This window comes from Choloepus didactylus, chromosome 15 (genome assembly GCF_015220235.1).
Source record: "Choloepus didactylus isolate mChoDid1 chromosome 15, mChoDid1.pri, whole genome shotgun sequence".
NCBI lineage: Eukaryota > Metazoa > Chordata > Mammalia > Pilosa > Megalonychidae > Choloepus > Choloepus didactylus.
The window spans coordinates 84,324,433-84,343,801 of record NC_051321.1 but is presented as its reverse complement, the minus strand read 5'-3'; the positions used below and the strand labels follow the sequence as shown (position 1 = coordinate 84,343,801).

The 19,369-nt window shown below is 49.0% G+C and overlaps 1 protein-coding gene across 3 annotated transcripts in view; it reads left to right on the top strand.

The window, feature by feature from the left end:
* The window catches only part of ARHGAP22 (Rho GTPase activating protein 22), a 214,898-nt gene that overhangs the window by 34,465 nt on the left and 161,064 nt on the right, over positions 1–19,369 (top strand). The window contains exon 1 of one of the 3 annotated variants that reach the window (XM_037803744.1): positions 12,853–13,167. The exons of the other annotated variants lie outside the window; for them this stretch is intronic. Coding sequence (XP_037659672.1) covers positions 13,134–13,167 — 34 coding nt within the window. The 5' untranslated portion in view covers positions 12,853–13,133. Of the gene's footprint in view, positions 1–12,852; positions 13,168–19,369 lie in introns of those variants that run through there. 3 annotated transcript variants of the gene reach the window in all.

Below are 19,369 nucleotides of genomic sequence, written 5' to 3'. Positions count from 1 at the left end.
ATTCTTTATAATATCTCAGTAGTTCCTCTCCCAATTCTAATTGTGTCCTTCAGTAAGACAAATTAGATTTATGTAGACTTTTCACTGTATCTCTAACTTTCACATTTTCCACTGTTCTGTTTCTCTCTTCTGTATTCTAGGTAATTTCTTCAGGTATTTCTTCTCAGCCAGGTGTGTCTAATTTGCTGATTACTTTCCCATTGCATTAAATTTTAATTGGTATTTGTTTTACCTGTAAAGGTTCTATTTTTTCCTTTTCTAAATCTTCCTATTAGTCTCTTATCCTTAGCCTGACTTTTGATTTCCTGTTTTTTGTTTGTTTAAATATTAAACATAGCTGTCATATATTCTGCATTCATTTATTTCAATGCATGATGTTCTTGTGGTTCTGATTTTGTTTCTAACTCTAACATATACTGCCTTGTTTCTGCATGTGCTTTGTGATCATGTGTGTGTGTGTGTGTGTGTGTGTGTGTGTGTGAGCTCATATTTATTGAAACATATAAAAAATCTTGAGGTCTAGGTTTAAGTGGCATTCTTCCAGAGACAATTTATATTTGCTCCTTTCAGGTATCTGGGAGAACTTTTAATTATATCCTTGGCTTGAGACATTATGGACCACACAAATAGTTTGAATGCACACTGAAATCTGTCTAAGGGCTGTCTTGTGATCATCATTCCTTAGGGTAGACACTTTCACATCCTTACATGCAGAGCTAGGGCTATGAAAGACAAATTTTCTTACTACCTCCCTTTGTGGGGTAGAATTTTTCTGGTTCATACGTTACCCAGGAGTGTCACCCTTTGCTTGTCCTGGCTTTATGTGGAGGTTTCCATCTTGAATGTGCTGTAAGATTTGTCTCATCTCCTCCTTTAATGGATTGACTAAAACCAAAGTTCTAAGTCATCAGGATTGGCGGTTGCCTGTCAAATTAGCTTGTACTTCCCTTTGCATTTTTGTGCTTTCTAATTGTTCTTGGCCTTTAAGGATTTTTCTTACTTTCTTGCCAATTCAACAATTTATTTTATTTTTTAATTAAGATAAAATTCACTTAACATAAAATTCACCATTTTACCCATTGTAAAGTGCACTGTTCAACAGTTTGTTAGTTTATTCACAATGTTTTGTGTCTATCACCACTAAATCAAAAAGATTTTAATCACCTCCAAAAGAAACTGCATATCCATTAATCAGTCCCTCCCCATTTTCTCCTCTCCCAGCCTCTGGCAACCACTAATTTACTTTCTGACTCTATGGATTTGCCTATTCTGGATATTTCATATAAATGTAATCATACAATATTTCTCTGTTTTGTATCTGGCTTGTTTCATTCATATGTCTTTAAGATTCATACATGCTGTAGCATGTATCCACACTTCATTCCTCTTTATGACTGAATAATAGTCCATTGTCTGTATACACATTGTGTTTATCCATTCATTTGTCTTGTTTCCACTTTTGGACTGTTATGAATTTTGCTGCTATAAACATTTGTGTACAAGTTTTTGCATGAACAACTGTTTTGAATACTCTTAGGTATAAATTGAGGTGTGGAATTGCTGGATCATCTGGCAACTCTATGTTTACCTTTGAGAAGAACTGTCAAACTGTTGTCTATAGCAGCTGTGCCATTTCACATTTCCACCAACGCTTTCGCCACATCTTCACCAAAACTTATTTTCCTTTGTTTTTAAAATTATTATTGTAGCCATCCTAGTGCATGTGAAGTGGTATCTCTTTGTGTTTTGAGTTGCATTTCCCTAATGACTAATGATGTTGAGCATCTTTTCATGTGCTTATTGGCCATTTGTATAACTTCTTTGGAGAAATGTCTATTCAAGTCCTTTGCCCATTTTTAATTGGATTGTTTGTCTTTTTGTTGTTGAATTGTAAGAGTTCTTTATATGTTCTGGATATTAGATTCTTATCAGATATATGGTTTGTAAATATTTTCTCCTTTTCTGTAGGTTGTCTTTTCATTTTCTTGATAGGGTCCTTAGTTCCACACAAGTTTTTAATTTTAATGAAGTCCAAATGATCTATTTTTGTTGTTATTGCCTGTGCTTTTGGTGTCATATTTAAGATCATAAAGATTTACACCTATGATTCCTCCCAAGACTTCTCTCGTTTTAGCTCTTATATTTAGGTCTGTGGTCCATTTTGAGTTAATATTTGTGTGTGGTGTGAGGTAGGGGTTCCAACCTCATTCTTTTGTGCATGGATATCCAGATTTCCAGCATGATTAATTGAAAAGATGGTTCTTTCTCCATTGTCTTATCACCTTTGTTAAAGATCAATTTACCATGATTATATGGGTTTATTACTGGACTCTCAATTTTTTTTTACCTTGATCTATATGTTTATCTTTATGCCAATACAACACTGTCTTAATTACTCTTGCCCAGGCACATTCTGTGGGGGTAAATGGAACACTGAGGAGCTAGCGTCTTCTTTTTGCCTCTTGCTTGCACTGTTTCAGTAAGTGAATAAAATCTTTATTGTTGCTTTTGGTTTGGCTCATTTTCCCAGTTTTCCATTTCAACATCTGACTGCTAAACACTTTCAACAATGCTATGTAGTTTTCAGTGTACAAGCATTGCATGTCCTTGGTTCAATAAGTGTTATATTCTTTTTGATGGGCGTACGCCATTAGATTTCATGGTCCGAAGAGTCATCTATGGAATCATGTTTTGTCCTTCAAGCCTGACGGAGCAGCAGCCCCGACCCTTCCAAGTGGATTTCTTTCCTAAATTTCATTTTCAGATTGTGCATTGCTAATGTATAAGAGCACAATGGAGTTTTATATATTGATTTGTATTCTGCAACTTTGATTACCTTCTTTATTACCTCTAATAGTGTTTTTGTGGATTCTTTAGATTTTCTATATATACAGTCATATCATCTGCATATAGCAATTGTCTTACTATTTCCTTTCCAATCTGGATGCCTTTTATTTCTTCCCTTACCTAATTGTCATGACTAGACTCTCCAGTACAATGTTGACTATATGTGGTGAGAGCAGACATCCTTGTTTTGTTCCTAATCTTAATGAAAAAACATTCAGTCTCTCACCATTCAGTATTATTTATACTTTGGATTTTTCATAGATAACCTTTTTGGGGGTCCAGAAAGTTCCCTCTATTCCTAGTTTGTTGACTGTTTTCTCATGAAAGGGTATCAAATTTTGCCAAAGGCTTTTCCTCCATCTGTTGAGATGATTATTTGGTTCTTTTCCTTCATTCTATTAGTATTGTGTATTACATTGATTGAATTTCTTATGTTGAGCCATTCTTGCATTCCTGAAATAAATCCCACTTGGTCATGATGTATAATCATTTTAACATGTTTCATATTCAGTTTGTCTGAGATATTTCCATCTATATTTCTAAGGACTATTGGTCTATAGTTTTCTATTCTGTGGTATCTTTGTCTGGCTTTGTTATCAGGGTAATACTGCCTGTTTTAGTCTCCTGTGCTCTTCCAAGCAAATACCATGAAATGGGTTGGCTTAAACAATGGAAATGTATTAGCTTACAGTTTTGAGGCCATGAAAATGTCTAAATCAAGGCATCTTCAAGTTGATGCTTTCTTCCTGAAGACTGGCTGCCAGTGATCCTGGGCTCCTCTGCCATACAGCAAGGCACACGGCAGTGTCCGCTGGTCTCTCCTTTCTCTTCCAGGTTTCATTGATCTCAGCCTTTTGCTTCTGTGGCTTTTTTTTTCTCCCTTTGTCTGAATTTCATTCTCTTCTGAAGGACTCCAGTAATTGGATTAAGACGCATTCTAATCGAGGGGGCCACACCTTAACTTAAAGAACGTCATCAAAAAGTCCTCCTTTACAGGAATGGATTGAGTTAAGAACAAGTCTTTCTGGGACACATACAGCCCCTAAAAATGGAATTTATTGCAAGTATATTGGAGATTTAGAGAATCCTTTGGCAGCTGGGCACCAGGCCTGGAAAATGGATAGGAATTATGGTGGCTCCAGTGGGCCAAAAATCAAGATGCTCACGAATCACCTTCCCTTGGAAAGAGCATGGTCCGGATGGCTTTGTAGGACCCTCCCGGTCACAGCAGGACTCCGCCCCTGCTGCCAGGGCTGCAAAGCCAGGCACAGCCACCTCTCGGGCTCTTCCTGGCACACTCAACCGATTCACTGACTGGGGCGTCCCACCCAAGTACACAAAGTGGGCGGTTCCTCCAGACAGGAAGGGGCTGGAGAGTGTACAGCTAGATGCACGTTCCTCCCCAGTGTAATCTGTCATGGGGAGAGGGGGGATCCTGAGATTAGGAAAGACTTGAGCAGCCAGTGTGGGAGGAATTGAAGATGCAAGAGGAAAGGGGAATGGTGAGGGGAGCAGGCAGAGGTCCTGGCTCAGGCACAGGTGGAGGAGCTGGGAGTGGGGCTGGTGGAACAGGGGAGGAATTTTACTGCAGGAGGAGGTGTGAATTGAGAGAGAAGGCGCCTGGGAAATTTCCGTTCTTTCCATCTGCTCCAACCCCAGCCTTTCCAGAGCAAGCAGGTGTTTTCACGAGGGAGAAGACCCATTTATTTTTTCAATACTATTGCAAAACTGACCAAAATGGTGATTTATTGTTTTCTGAAGTCTGGCTCTTTACCTAAATTCAGTGGAGGGGAAATCATTTCAGAATCACTTCCTTGAAGACCCACATGAGGGCAAACGTGGCCGTTCGAGCCTGGCAAGCTGATGGTGGCAGCCACCCCTCTGCCGGGCCCTGCACATCCCAGCTTCAGGGAGAAGGAGGGCTGACAGCTTCTTGGAACCTCAGAATGGTGTGTTCCCAGGACCCAGAAACACAGACACCCCACAGTGTAGTCACAGCTCCTTCTTTCCCCTCGGCCTCTGATGATCAGAAACAGAAACACACCAGGGACCCTGGCCTGGCCCAGGATGTCAGGCCACGTCTCACCATCACAGGCAGTGCCATCCCACTGCCACTTTCCCACCCTTTCTGAGAGATGCTACCTGTTCTGAGAAACCCACAGCAAGACTTTGCAGCTGAGTAAATTCTTTATCTCAAAGCCATTCAATGAAACAGGGACCCAGGCAGTTGTCAAGTGGTGCAAAGATTCTTAGATGTGGCCCAGTGTTTCCAGAATCTTAAAGAGGCCCTTGAGTTCTGTAGAACTCACTTGTGGGAGATTCAGAGCTGAGGTTGCCAGAGCCCCTTCAGGAAAGACTCAAGGCTCAGCTGCAAGCAGTGGGGTCAGCTGACAGCCTGCAGCTGGGAGTCCCTTTCCGGTCCGCCCCAGCTCTCCAGCCAACTTCATGCTCTTCTCGGGGAGGCTCCCAGCCAGTGGCTGCACAGGCTGAGTCTGACCACTTCCAGCCAGCCCCTCCAATGGGCAGTCAGCTTTGCAGCTTCCAGATGGCCTGGCAGAGATGTGGTCAGGTTTGCATGCCGCTCCAATGGCTCCCTGCTCACTCCTGCTTCCTGCCCTGTCCTAAGCAGGTGTAAATCCTTACTAAAACTCTCACTTCAGCATCTGCCACTGGAGGACCTGGCTGATACACACCCCTCATCCATCCATTCAACACAAACATACCAAGCCCCTCCAGACATCAGATGTGATGCTTGGCTGCTGCACCGTTTAAGGTGAGGTGTGATAAGTGTCACAGTGGAGGACAGAACAGGAGGTTCTGGTGCCTGAGCCAGCTCACTGCCCCTAAAGCACCTCTCCACCCAGACCTTCCTCAGAACTGGAGGGAAAATGCCCCAGGCACAGGGTACAGCTGAAGGACTTCCCAAGAAAGGCCTCCATGCGTGGTTCTGACCCTGTTGCTCCAGCCTGATGCAGAGGGGAGGTGTTGGGGGAGGGGAAGAGGGTGATGGTGATGCCCAAGCCTGGATTCTGCATCTTTGTCCTTCTGCCTCTCTGCCTAGGATCCAGGAAAAGTCAGAGACTGGGGCTATAGACCCCTATCAGGGGGCCTGGGTGACATGTGGGAGGGTGTGCCACGGATGGCAGCAGGTGGACCAAACTGAAATTAAAATCCTAGCTGAGCATCTGACAGAGGCATTGGGCCACAGGGCAGAGACAGACTCAGGGTGAAGGCTGGGGAGCTGGGAGGGAGGCCCTGCGGGGCCGGGCAGTGTGCAGCACCCATGTGCTCCATGGTGAGCCCAAGTACAGCTGAGAGTAACCAGCAAGGCAGGGCCACCAAGAGGGTGGCAAAGTTCACCCTCAACGAACCATCACAGTTTTGCAATTTAAAAAATCTAAAAAAAAAATGTGATGTTAAATTCAGTGTATGTGTAAGTTTGGTTTACAGTTGATATTTAAATGATGGGTGAAGGGGCAGGAGGGACTGGCGACCGGCCCTTCGAGGGCTCCTGTGGCCCTGGGCATGGGGGTGGATGAGCTTGCCAGGCTCTAACCATGGGGAGATGAGCAAGGGAGTGACGGTGGAACAGGATCTCAGAGTAAATTAAAAACCTGTAGACAAAGGCGAGCAGGAGTGTGTATTTGATGGGAAGACTGGCTCTAGTGACTAGCACAGAGGACCAAATATGCAATGGCTCAAGGTAGTAGCGATTCATTTCTCGCTCTCATGGCCATCCAAGATGTGGCCAGGTTAACGGTGGGGCTCAGCTCCACACAGTCACTTGGGGATCCAGGTTACCTGTGCCTCTATCATCCTGTTACATGGGACTTCCAAGCCAGGAAAGGGTGACAAGCATGGAGAAGTGTTGGAGCGGTGGTGGGCAGGGAGTTTCATGGCCAGGCCTGGAGGTGGCCATGCCACTTCTGCTCATATTCACTCCCAGGATGTGGCCACACCTGACTGCAGGGAAGGTAGAGTATCTGTGTGCACCCGGGAAGGGGAGAGCAGATCCGGCCAAAGCACTGCAGTTCTCTGCCTAGAGCAGGTTGTGCACCTGATGCAGCTCATCTAAACAAATATGGGGAACACCTAACAGCTGGCTCTCGGGAAAGAAGTTCGTCTTAAAGCCCTGGTTTGTGGCATTGGCTGCTTTCCTTGGTATAAATACTCCTGTCCCCCTCCCAGCATTGGCTGGTCCTGCTCGCTGCTGGGATGGACAGAAGATGGGGCTGCCCTGGAAGAGCTTGAGTGACATGCTGGGATGCTGGAGCACTAGCTTCCGGCCGTGGGGACAGAGAGCACACTAACAGGCAGCCACGGGCGCTGGTGCTGATGGCCTCAGGGTAGGCATCCCAGTGCAGAGTCAGCGTTTCCCCTCTGCCTCTGCAAGAGCTTTCTCCCTGCGGCTTCCAGAACAGGGTAGCAGGGCTCTGCTATCTAGATAGCACCTTTGTGCACGTGAAAAACGCCTCCCCCTCCCAGCAGTGAATGCACCCATGTGAGAGCGCCTGGCTCTGCCAGCAGAGCCCAAGTCCAGCCTGCACTGCCCCCTCTCCTGGACACTTCTGTGCAGTGCACAACCTAGACAACAGTACCTGTGGTTCTGTGTTGAATGGGGCTGCCTTCCATCCGTGCTTGGGGCATTTTCTCACTTGGGAGACTGACTGGCAGATGCGTCCCTCTCTGAGATGAAGTTTCCCTCAGGGGTAAGTGGCAAAGACTGCCTCTGGTGGGCACAGGCAGTTATCTTCTGCAGCAATGCTTTCCAACCTTGGCTGCTGGTTGCATCGCCCGAATCGCCCAAGGCACTTTGCCAACCCCTGATGACCAGGGCACACCCCCGCCTAGTTAGATCAGAGTCTCAGGGGTCAGACACAAGAGTTTCCCAGTGTGCAGCCAAGGTCAAGAACCGGTTTTAAAGGCATCCTGGCCCTGGGCCAACTGACGTTTGGAGCTGTCTCTCCCAGAGTGGGCGTGCATCTCAGAGATGCTGTCTGCAGGGGCCTCCCCTCTCGATCCACTCCGCGTACCCTGCAGAGCCCAGCGGTGCCTGGTAGACAGCAACCCTTAGAGAATATGGAACCACTGTTGGGGCATGGCAGGGAGTGGGGGCAGGCACAGGGAGTGGGGAAGGAGTGGGGAAGGAGCTCCTCACTCACGCTCCACTGCTAACTCCGACCTGTGTCTCCCCAACTTGGTCTCAGTCTCCTGTCTGTAAGTGAGGGACTGGGGGCTCTTTCTGCAAACAAAAGCTTATGCAGGAGCCTCTCACACTGCTCTTGTCTCCAGCCCACCTACCCTTGGGCAGCCCCAAAAGGGACCTGGAGAGCTCCCAGGACCCTGGTGAGCAGGGGTTTGTAAACAGGGATCCTGCATCCAAGGAAGTGCTGGGGACATGGTCTGAGGGCAGGGAGCAGGGGAGGCGCTGCCCCTTCCCACCACTGCCCAGGTACTAGCTCCACCTTCCCTTCCCAGCTTGACTTCCTGGGTTTCAGCCCAGAGCCTCTCTGGTTTCCTCCGATTCCAGCTCCGATCAGGGAAAAGCAGGCGGGGGAGCACAATGACTTAACTTTGCTGGGGGAAGCAGCTGCGCAGCAAAAGCACCCAGGGGCGAGCGTTTAACCAAAACAACTGTGAGCAGACCCCGAGTAGGTCCTGCGGCATTCTCCCGGCTTGGAGGAAGCAGGCCAGGCTGCATTACTCACAGGTGGCTTCTGGATTGCTCAAGGCCTTTCCGCGGCCACAGGACCATACCTCGTGATCTTGTTGTCACAGCAGATTTTCCAGCTCCGTGTCCTCCCCCACTTCTCCTGGGTGGCCTCTGTCCCAGTGTGACCAGGCCTCTCCCTGACCCTGAAGAAACAGGAAGTCAATTCTGTCACTCAGGGCTGTTTCTTGGATCTGCCTGTCAAGCCCAGATTCCTCCCAGGGATCCTAGCCTGAGTCCCCTAGGGACAGGAGGGGCATCAGGGAGTCTAAGGAATGTAGACAGAGCCTGCTTAGTGGCTCCTGCTGCTGGTGGAATCAGGACAGTCTCACAAGGGAAGTGCTCAAACCATGACCAGGCTGGTGTCACCAAAACAGGGTGGGGAAGAGCATTCCAGACAGGGAGAACTGCATGTGCAAAGGCACAGAGGCACAGGGGAGCAGGGACTGCACGTGCAAAAGCACAGAGGCACACAGGAGCAAAGACTGCACATGCAAAAGCACAGAAGCACACACTGCAAGTGCATTTGGTCATGTGGAACATCAGCAAGAGATGGATTTGAGACGGTGCCATGAAAGGCCTTGAATGCTATGCCAAGACACACATATATTCTCCCCTTCCCTGGCTCAGGGCCAGGGTAACTGACTCCTCACTGAGTCAGACAGCTTTGCCTGCTGTGGGCTCCCACTCTCTTCCTCCAGCCTGGCCCCACGGCTCACCACATGCTGGTGAGTCTTCCTCCTAACCTCTGCAGTCTAGTGCTGACCCTGTCGTCCCTAGCATGCTAAAATGTGCCCCCCACTCAAGACCCTGGTCCCCTCCAGCTGTTGGAGTTGAATAGGCCTCAATACATCATCAGCGGGGGGGTCAGTGGGCATAGGGGCAATATGAGGATTCTGGAGTATTAGGGAGCACGCACGCCCAGTCACATCAGGGTGGTCCTTGTTCAAATCCCTCTTCTCCAAACACCTGAGTCACAAGTACGTGGCTTACAGCAGCTGCTCAGTAAATGGTAATTACTTCCCTTCCTCTCGCCATCCCCTGCACCTTCACAGAACCACGTTCCCACCAGAAAATCAATCTCTTCCCTACTTCTGGCAAGTCCAGCCCTCCCTTTGGATCTAAGTATCATCTTTTGGTTTAACCTGCACTGTCAAAGAGGGTAGCCATGGGCCACCTGGCGTTACTGAACACTAGAAAGGTGGCGAGTCCAAATCAAGATGTGCTGTAAGTCCACTGAATTCCAGAAACTTAGTACCAAAAAAAAAAAAAAAAGAAAAGAAAAGAAACTAAAAAATACATTTTGTTTTCTGTCTGAGCCGCTGGGGTTTAAACTCCGGCAGGGCAGAATAGGCTTGGCCACCGAGCATTCCCTTGGTTGGGGCACAAAATAGTGAGTTCAGAGGGGCTCAGTGGGCACAGCTACTTAATGTCTCTGGGCTTGAGTGTCTCCATCTGTAAAATGGGGGCTCTTCCACCTACCTGACAGGCCAGTTTTGAAGATTTAATAGGATAATTATGTACAAAGCCAGGCCTGGGGCCAAGATAGAAGGCAGTAGCCCGTTCCACTCCCAGCGAGTTCCTGGAAATAACCACGGTAATATCTGTCCTCTCCAGCAACTGGTACAAACATGGGCTCATTTGTGTTTTGCACTTTTCTGTGTGTGTATTATCCCACAACTTTTAAAAGTTGAGAGGAGAGGAAGAGGAAGGAGTCAGAGAGGTGTGTCCCAGGCAGGAGGATGACACGAGCAAAGCCCCTTAACCACACCTGTCCATGGGGTTGGAGGGCAGAGATCAGGGAAGCCGTGATGGCTAGGCCAAGGCCAGCAGTATTTTTAATTCTCTCTCTCTTTTAATTTTTTTCCTTTTTTCTTTACTTATTTTTTATTTATTAGAGCACTTGTAGGTTTACAGAAAAATCAGGCTGAAAGTATAGAGTTCCTATACCACACACACACGCACCCTCCCCAAACACAGCCTCAGTTTCTCTTTTAACATTTTGCAAGTGTGGTACCTTTGTTACAATTGACAAAACAATATGATTAAAATTATACTATTAACTGTAGCCCATGATTTACATTAGTTTGTGTTGTACAGTTCAATGTTTTTTTTTCCTCTCTCTATTTTTGTTCTGGGAACATAAATGCAACCTAAAATTTTCCATTTTATCCACTTTCAATTCAGTGCTGTTGATTACATTTACAGTGTTGTGCCACTGTCACCACCCTCCATAAACTTTTCCATCATCCCAAACAGAAACCCTGTACCCTTTAAAGGTTAACTCTCCATTCCCCACCCCAACCCCGGCCCCTGGTAAACTGTATTCTAATTTCTGCCTCTATGTTAATTCTCTTTTTGACATAAGCAAATAAAAATAGCGATAACCCAAAGTCAATTCTAGATTAAGCCATGCAGCCCCAGCTTGAATGGCTCAGGGGCACATTATCAGAGGCACACAGCCTGTCCTCAGCCAGGAGCAGTCCCCATGAAAGGGCTGGGATTTGCGTATTTGGGGACACTGCCACCCCAGAAAAAGCATGAGCTGCAGAGACACGCTCTGGGTTCAGTCCCCTGCCCTGGAGTCTCTGTGTGGCTTTGGGCAAGGTCATTTAGCGTGTCTTCACCTAGGAAAACAGCACCTGCCCTGGTGAGTTTGAGAATTAAGTGAGATATTGAATATAAAGCATCTTCCTCAGGGTTTGTGCGGTCGCAGTTGATTCGTCTGGGGGAGGGTGGCGGCCGGTTGCTAAATCCTAGGCTCCCAGGATTGCTCCGAGGGTACCGGCGGCGGGGGCTCTTTCCCGGAGGCGAGGGTGAGGCGGGGGACTTGGCCAGGTCCCCGGCGGGAGGCGTGCAAGTATGGAGGGCGGCGAGAAAGGAACAGGCGGGACACGTTTCTTTTAGGATGATGAAAACCAAGAGAGAGCGATTTATTAGGGGAGAGTACAAGCTTATATTGGGCCGTTTAGAGGGCGGGGTAGCTGTAGGGGTTAAAGGCTTGGATTGGTTCTGAGAGGGCGCGGAGGTTGATTGAAAAGGGGCGAGAGTTGCTCCCGTAACGGTGTCCGGCAACAATGTATGCGCACCGGTGGTGATGGGAGTTGCGCTGGCAACGGGGAGTGTCCGGGCAAGATAAGGGGGTGGGGAAAAGGCGGATCCCTCCGGCAAGCCTCTCCTAACATTTGGTATATTTTGGGTGAGGAAATGGGGCCTGCCTCCGGCCTCACTTTCCCAGGCCCGGGGGGCTGTAGAGGGCGCACTCACCCGTACCCACTACCCTCCCCAGGGGTGGATCCGGTCCCCCAGCCCAGGCCCGCCAAGTTAAAGCGCGTAATCAGTGTCCCGCAGGTTTGACCCCAAGTAGGTGCCTAATAAATGACAGCTATTACTGTGATTGCATTTCTTGGGCAACTTTTATGCCCTTGAGGCTGTGCCTGGTAAGCCCCAATATACACCCTTTGGAATTATGCTAGTATTAAATACTATTAATTAATAGTATTTAATATTAAAATAAAAATTATAAATAAATTTAGTATTTATTATTATAAAATAATAAATATTTAAAAATACTATTAATTTTAATATTAATATATATTAAATTAATTACGGCAAACGGCAGAGGTTCAATACACAGTGGACCATTTTTGAGATTCTCCTTATGCGCCAGGCCCTGAGCTAAATGCTTCACGTGCATTATTATACCAGTCACCTAATTAAGGCTGCTAGTTGACATTCTTAACAGGCGTCTGCCTGCGGGCAGGTCTTTAGAGGAGCTGAGCACTGCCCTGACTGCAGTTTACTTTGAGAGACGCCCATCTTTCCACACTTAGAGCCCTGCGCTTTACAGAGGGCCTCCAGGCGGAGCGGGTCTCTTCGGGCCGTCGCCTGGAGGGATCAACCCCGACCCCCATCCCGACCTCTCCGGTCCCGGGGTGAGCCGCAGCCCCAGTGCATCTGCTCGGGTCTCTCGCTGCTCGGCAGGCGCGGCGCGCCCCCCACCCGGCCCTCCGGACCCGCCTGCGGGATGGTCCAATGCGCGCTGCCCGGGACCGCGCGCTCCGCGAGCTCCGCTGCCCCCGCCGCGCCCCGCCCCGCGCGCTCGCCCCTCCCCTCCCCTCCGCCCCGCCCCCTGCCCGCCCCCTGCCCCGCCCCTCCGGCCCCGCCCCGCCCCCTGCCCCTTCCCTCCGGCCCGCCCCGACCCCCTGGCTGACAGCCCAGGGCCGCGCCCCTCCCGGAATGGCCAGCACCACGTGCGCCCCGGGCGGCGGAGGAAGAGCCAGGCCGGCCCCGCCCTCGCCCAGTGATTTATCAGCGCTGATCACTGAAGCCCTTAATGGTTCGCTTGGATGGGAATTAATTCGGGGACGGATAAATAATGCATCGAGGTTTATTCAGTCCAGGGCAAGCTATCCTTCCGGAGCCAGGAGAGAGAGCCGAGGCAGCCTGGCCGGTGACGCCAGCGGCCACGCGGGCCCCAGCGGGACATGAGGGGCGACTGGGCGAGAGGAAGAGAAAAGAAAAGTGCATGGCAGCATGAGCGGCCCCGCGGCTCTGGCCCGGCGGATGCGGGAGCATGCTGAGCCCAAAGATCAGGCAGGCCAGGAGGGGTAAGTGCAAGTTCCCGGGGGACTCCGCCGGCAGCGTCTGTGGCTTTTGGCCAAGGCGGGCAGACGCTTAGCGAGCCTCAGCCAGGTGTCGGATGGGGCGGGGGTCTGGGTGCTGTCGCTGCTGAACGGTGGGCATCCTTGTGACTGTTGTGGCCTTCCTCCAGAGGCTTCTGGGTCAGAGGCCACCCGGGGTCTGTGGGGGTCACACCTGAGACTGTCGAAATGCCGTGGCTGTCTTTGTGCCCAGGGTGGGCGTGCAGACTCACCTCCAAGTGGATGTTTTGCAGAGTCCCTCAGTTGCTCAAAGTGACCAGGGGACAACTTTGGGAATATTTTTTCTTTAGCAAGAGGGAGGAAATGATCAAAATTTGCCCCAGCAGCCAAGGCACGGGTTGTTCTCACCGGCAAGGCAAGGCAATGTCCCAGCCTCTCGAGACAGCCCTGTCCAAGTGAACGCCCTGGTTGCAATGGCCCAGAGGCTGCTCGGCAGAGAGCCTGCAGGACCTGCCACAGATGCAGGAAGCAATTCCTCAGGCAAGCAGCAGGCGGGTGGGGAGCTCCCACCCCAGGGAGCACTCCCACCCCAGGGAGCGCTCCCAAGGAGCTGCAGGGCCCCCGAGACAGAAAGGGGAGATGGGGAGCAGATGTGAGGACAAGTAAGAGCTGGGAGTCCGGAGAGCTTTGTAGAGACGGCCCTGCGGGACTGGGCATGTGCACTAGCCGGGCCGGATTCTGCAGCCACTGGATGGGGCAGGGGGTAGCATCTGTCTGGACTGGCAGCTTCTTGGCCAGGGCAAGTGTCATTTTAGACAAGAGCATCTGCCTTTTGGGGAAACAGAATATGTCTTTTCAGGCAGCCAGTGTTTGGGGAGAGTCCCCTTATAAGCAGTGAGGACAGGATGTTTGGAGGTGTGTGGTCCGTCTGGGGAGCTCGGGAAATGAGTGTGGATCTCGCCAGGTGCTATCAACTCACAAGGAATGCATCCCCTCATTAGCAAGCCACATGCACTTGGGTGACTTTCCCTGAGCTTGGAGAGAAGGGACCTGCCCTCCAGAGTGTGGTCGGCATCCCCCAGGGCCCCTCCGAGGGGTGTTTTAGGAAGGACTGAGTGTGACCTGTGGGTCCCCATCGACCAAGAAGGGACATGCATGGCTCTGCTGACAGGTGGGGCTGTGGTCCAGTGTTGACCCCAGAGGACCCCTCGCGGCAAACTTAGGTCTTGCCCTCCTTAGGCAGAGAGGGGCTTGGCTCCTCCAAATGGGCTATCCCAATGGGGACTCTGGGTGGAAGGGTTCTCTTGGCAACACAAGCTGGGTTTGAGGGTGGGGGGCTGCTAACTCTCTCTCCCATATTTTGGAGCCGTTCCATCCAACACGTCATGCACGAGCCACATGTGGCTACCAAACACTCAGCATGTGGCTAATCTGCACCAGATTTTGAACATTTTAGTCCAAAAGTAGAATGTCGAATAACTGATGGCTAATTATTTTATACTGCTTATAGGCTGGAATGAGAATATTTTGGATATATTGGGCTAAATAAAACATCTCTTATAAATTAATTTCATCTGGCTTTTTCCTCCTACTTTTTTAAACAACGCTACTAGAACATTTAAAATTGTATGTGTGGTTCACATTGTATTTCTATTGCACGGTGCTAGTCTAGATAGAGACTGGGGCTTCAGCGAAAGGGCTCTCGGCAGCCTGCCCCGGAAATCCCAGACTTCTTACGAACATCTGTTCTGATTCAGTGGTTCTGGACGAGTGGCAAGTTTGCCCTTCCGGGGACATTTGGCAATGTCTGGAGACATTTTTGATTGTTCCACCTGAGAGGTGCTTGCAGCAGGTAGGGGCCAGGGAAGCTGCCTGACATCCCATAATGCTCAGGACGGACTCCACAACAAAGCCTGTTGGAGCCCCAAATGTCAGTCATGCCGAGGCTGAGAACCCCGGAGCTAAGTGATATCTGGCTAGCTGTCTGCAGTGCTCTAGTGCCCAGGCATTCATAAAATCATCACGTACCCACAGAAGTATGTTATCATAAACCACGAAGCCGCCTTACACTGGGGGTCAGGAAGCTTCCGGAGGAAGTGAATGGTGCTTGAGCTGTGAGCTGAATAATGACAGAACTAGCCAGGCAGAGGGTGGCAGAAAGAGGAGGCTGTGTTCCAGGCAGAGGGGACAGCACGTGCAGGTCTCTGAGGAGGAGAGCACGGGGACCCCCGAGGCTGGTGTGGGAGCAGGAAGCAGGAGAGTGAGGCTGGGGGCTGAGCCAGGAACCTAGCCCTCAGGGTCAGTTTGCAGCTGGTTAAGGGGTCACTCTCCATGAGGACATTTCTGGAGGAATAGACTAAAAACTTTTATATATATATATGCCTCAAAGACATCAGGCTCTGTTAGAAAGCAGAACCTTCAGCAAAATTCATCCCTCTGAATCTTTTCAGGAGTCGAGCAGGATGCGTATTATAAATGCAACAAAGCATAGCTATGGAAATCACAGCCCCTGATATCCAGGCACTGTGTTCCCAGACTGTTCCAGAAAATATATATGGTCAAATATATTTCCAAACCCTACCATGATCCAAGTACTCTGGATGTATGGAGAGGACTGGGGTCATATAAAACCAGATGGAGCATCCTGTTTAGAAGCCTCTGGGGTCTGACTGAGAGGCTGCCCTGCTTGGGGTGCAGGTACCCAGGCTCCCAGGCCTACTTTCCTGGGGCCACGGTGGCTGTTCGCTTCCTGGCAGGTCTCCGTCCAGGCCAGCGCTGAGCGAGCCGGGCAGAAGCTGCCATCACCCTGAAAGCCAGCCTCGTGCCTCCTTCTCATAGGGTGGGAGATGGTGGGACCCAGAACTGCCAAGGGGGAACCCTTCTATCAACTGCCTGGATAGAGAACTATGTTGGGTCAGCTGGGGTGTCCTGGCTGAGCTCTGTTTCCAGGAAGTTGGAGGCCTATGGGGCCAAGTTTCTCTTCACACACACACACACACACACACACACACACACACACACACACACACACACAATACACACATACAAACATGCATACATATGCATATACACAAACACATGCATATATGCATATACACATATGCATGCATAAACATGCATATATACACCCATAAATATGTGCATATATACATAAATATAGACATACACATACACAACACATACACAAACACATACTCATACATATTCATGAACACATAAACACACATACACACACATGTGCACACATATACGGACAGATACACAGGCATACATGGATATACACACACAGACTCATGAGGCTGATAACTCCACAAGGAGGGAGGCTCCCAAACCAGCTCACAATGGCTCAAAACAGGTCAGTGAATTCAAATCCGTGTGGTTGATTTTAAGTGCATCACACACTTCTAACTGACGGGCCTGATTCAAGAAAGTGATCCCAAGTGGTTCCAATGAGCACATATTAGTTCAAACTAGCTCAAGCTCATTATTAATACTGTAAGTGGTTCTAGCTTGACCAATACCTACTTAGACCAGTTCACACTCATTCTAGCCAGATGTGACTGGTTTAAACTGGTCAGACTTTTTGGAACCAGCTGTGGCTTGCCCTGTCCACCTGGCTCTGAGGATCCCTTCCAGGGAACTTTTTCTGACACGCCTCAGGCAAGCTCTTCCTTCCCTGAGCCCTCATTTCTTTATTCCCAGGGTGAGAGTGGAAGAGAAAGTTCACACTCCCCCCTGCCAGTTCTCCCAGGAGAAAAATATGATACATTCACCAAACTTCCATGAAATTATTTACACATACAGTGGAATGAATTACAAGTTTGTGCAAAAATTGCCATTTACTTTTCAAGATAGAAGATAAAAGCATAAAGTGTGTGCCTGGTTTCCTGGAGGCAACGTGGGCAGTTTTCCAGGGTGAGGAGGGGGCAGCAGAGCCCTCTCCCCCATTCTGCACGTGCCCTGCCCTCCGTGCCCTCCCCTGCTCACACGGCCTGCTGGGGCACCTGCAGGGTCATGACACATGAACTGGGGCTTCTGACGGGCAAGGGCCGGGTCTGATGCGCCCCCATTTCTCCGGGCCATAGTCAGATGCTTGATCCCTTGTGAAATCCCACTGTCCCAGGGCTGTTTCTTCAAAGATTTGTTTATTCCCCCAATGCTGATGGCAGCCTCATCTGGGCCCATGAGCATCACCCAGCAGGAAGGTTTTTGTTTTAGTCTGGCCTCGGTGTGCAGGCATGAGGGAGGGAGAACAGCCCTGTCACTAGTCCTCCCAAAGAACTCTTGATCTGCCCGTTTCACGTGTCATCCTCCTCCCTATCCACCGTTTTGCTAACCTGGACTTGGCAATCCCAGTTCATCCTCATACACTCTGCCCCCATCCATTCTTCACTCCATTTTCCACTCCAAAGCCAGAGCAGGCTTTTCAAAATGCAAATCCAGCCATGCACCCACCTCCAGCCTCCTTCCTCAGCCCCAACTTGAAAACGTTCTACGGCTTCCCTGTTGTTCTTGGGGGTTAAAATCCAAAGCCCTTACCGTGACCCACAAACTCTTAGAGCCCAGCCTCTCCCAAACCTTCAGTCTCCTCTTGCTCTGCAGGCTCCAGCCACACTGGGCTGCCTGTTCCTCAAATGTGTCCTGGGTCTCCTACCACAGGGCCTTTGCACCTCCATCTTCCCTGCCTGGAATGCCAACCACGCACCCACACACACATGCACACACACTGTAACTCCTCCTTACCCTCTTGCTCTCAGCTCAAGTGTCACCAGCCCAGGAAGCCCCCCACCCACCCAACGCACCGCCATCTGAGCCAGACCCTCTACTCCATGCTTTCCTTTCCTTCACAGCAAATACTTGGCTTGTACTTGTACACTCCTGAGTGGGATTATTTGGTAAATATCCGTTACGCCCACTGGACCGCGAGCTCCATGAGAGCAGGGACCACTTCCTGTTTTGAACATCAATATACCCCCAGTGTCAGGCACCTGGTCAGCCATCAATTCATATTTGTCGAATGAGTGAATAAATGAATGGATGATGGGGAAAGCCTTAGCCTGGGAGCCTGAAGCCCTGTCCCTTCCCCAATGGGTACAGGTCCTTAGGAAATTTGGTCTCTCCCTCAACTCACGTGTTGCAAATATTTTCCCAATCTGCTTGCCCTTTATTTTTATATTTTTTCCAAATGTACTTAAGTTTTTAATTTTCATGTCATTGGTCTATCAGTATTTCCTTTTGTAGTTTCTGTCTTTGACCTATTCAAAATAAAATCAATGTTGCTATGAAGGAGGCTCCTTTGAGAGGAAACCATTAGCCTAAGGAGCATTTGCTATGGCAGTTTCGGCGATCTTCATCAGCACCAGAATCTTGGGGGCCTTCTTGAATGTGCAGAGCCAGGTCAACACCTTGGGGGTGGGAAGAGGGACTGTATGAGTGGGATGAAGTGTTTTCAGCACCTTGCTGTCATTGTGATTAAACTAACATTCATTGTGAATCCACGCTTAGCCAGGCATTTGCAATTTACTTATTCAGTTCCCGTGACTACACTATGATGGGATATTGTTATTCCCATTTTAATGGTCAAGGAAATAGAACAGTGGGGACCCTACTAACAACTGGTAGAATTTGTCTCCATGTCTGTCCAATGCCAAAGACTCTTCTCTCTCCCTAACCCGACATGGGAATTCACGCTATCCAAAGACCACAGCAGGTGGCACTCCATGTCTCCAGGAGTACTAAAGACCTTTGAGTAAAAAAGTACAACGATGTCTTCAAGAAGATGTCTCCTGCAGTGGGGCAGATTTAGACAACTGGTGGAATGTTTAAGGTTGAATTATTGATTTGTAGTAAAAAAAAACTAAGCAAATGAAAAAAAAACAAGGCGATTATTAACTCCAGGGAAAACAAAAATGATGCAAGAAAGGAAAAATATTATAGTATACTACATAGTTCAACTGGGACTAGCAGTTACACAATCCTAATAACGCAAACTCTGTATATTGACCTAATATGACAATATAGTGATGTTGGGAAGGTGGGAGGATGGATTGGGTGCTTATGCATAGTGGTGGAAGGATAGGGAAAGAGCCAATATCCTCATCTTCTATAGATACTGCTTAAAAGGGGAAGACGTCAAGAAGAGGCAATAAATCAATATTGTTTAGAGATGTGGTGGTCAATACCAAAAGAATCAACCAACAGGGTTGAA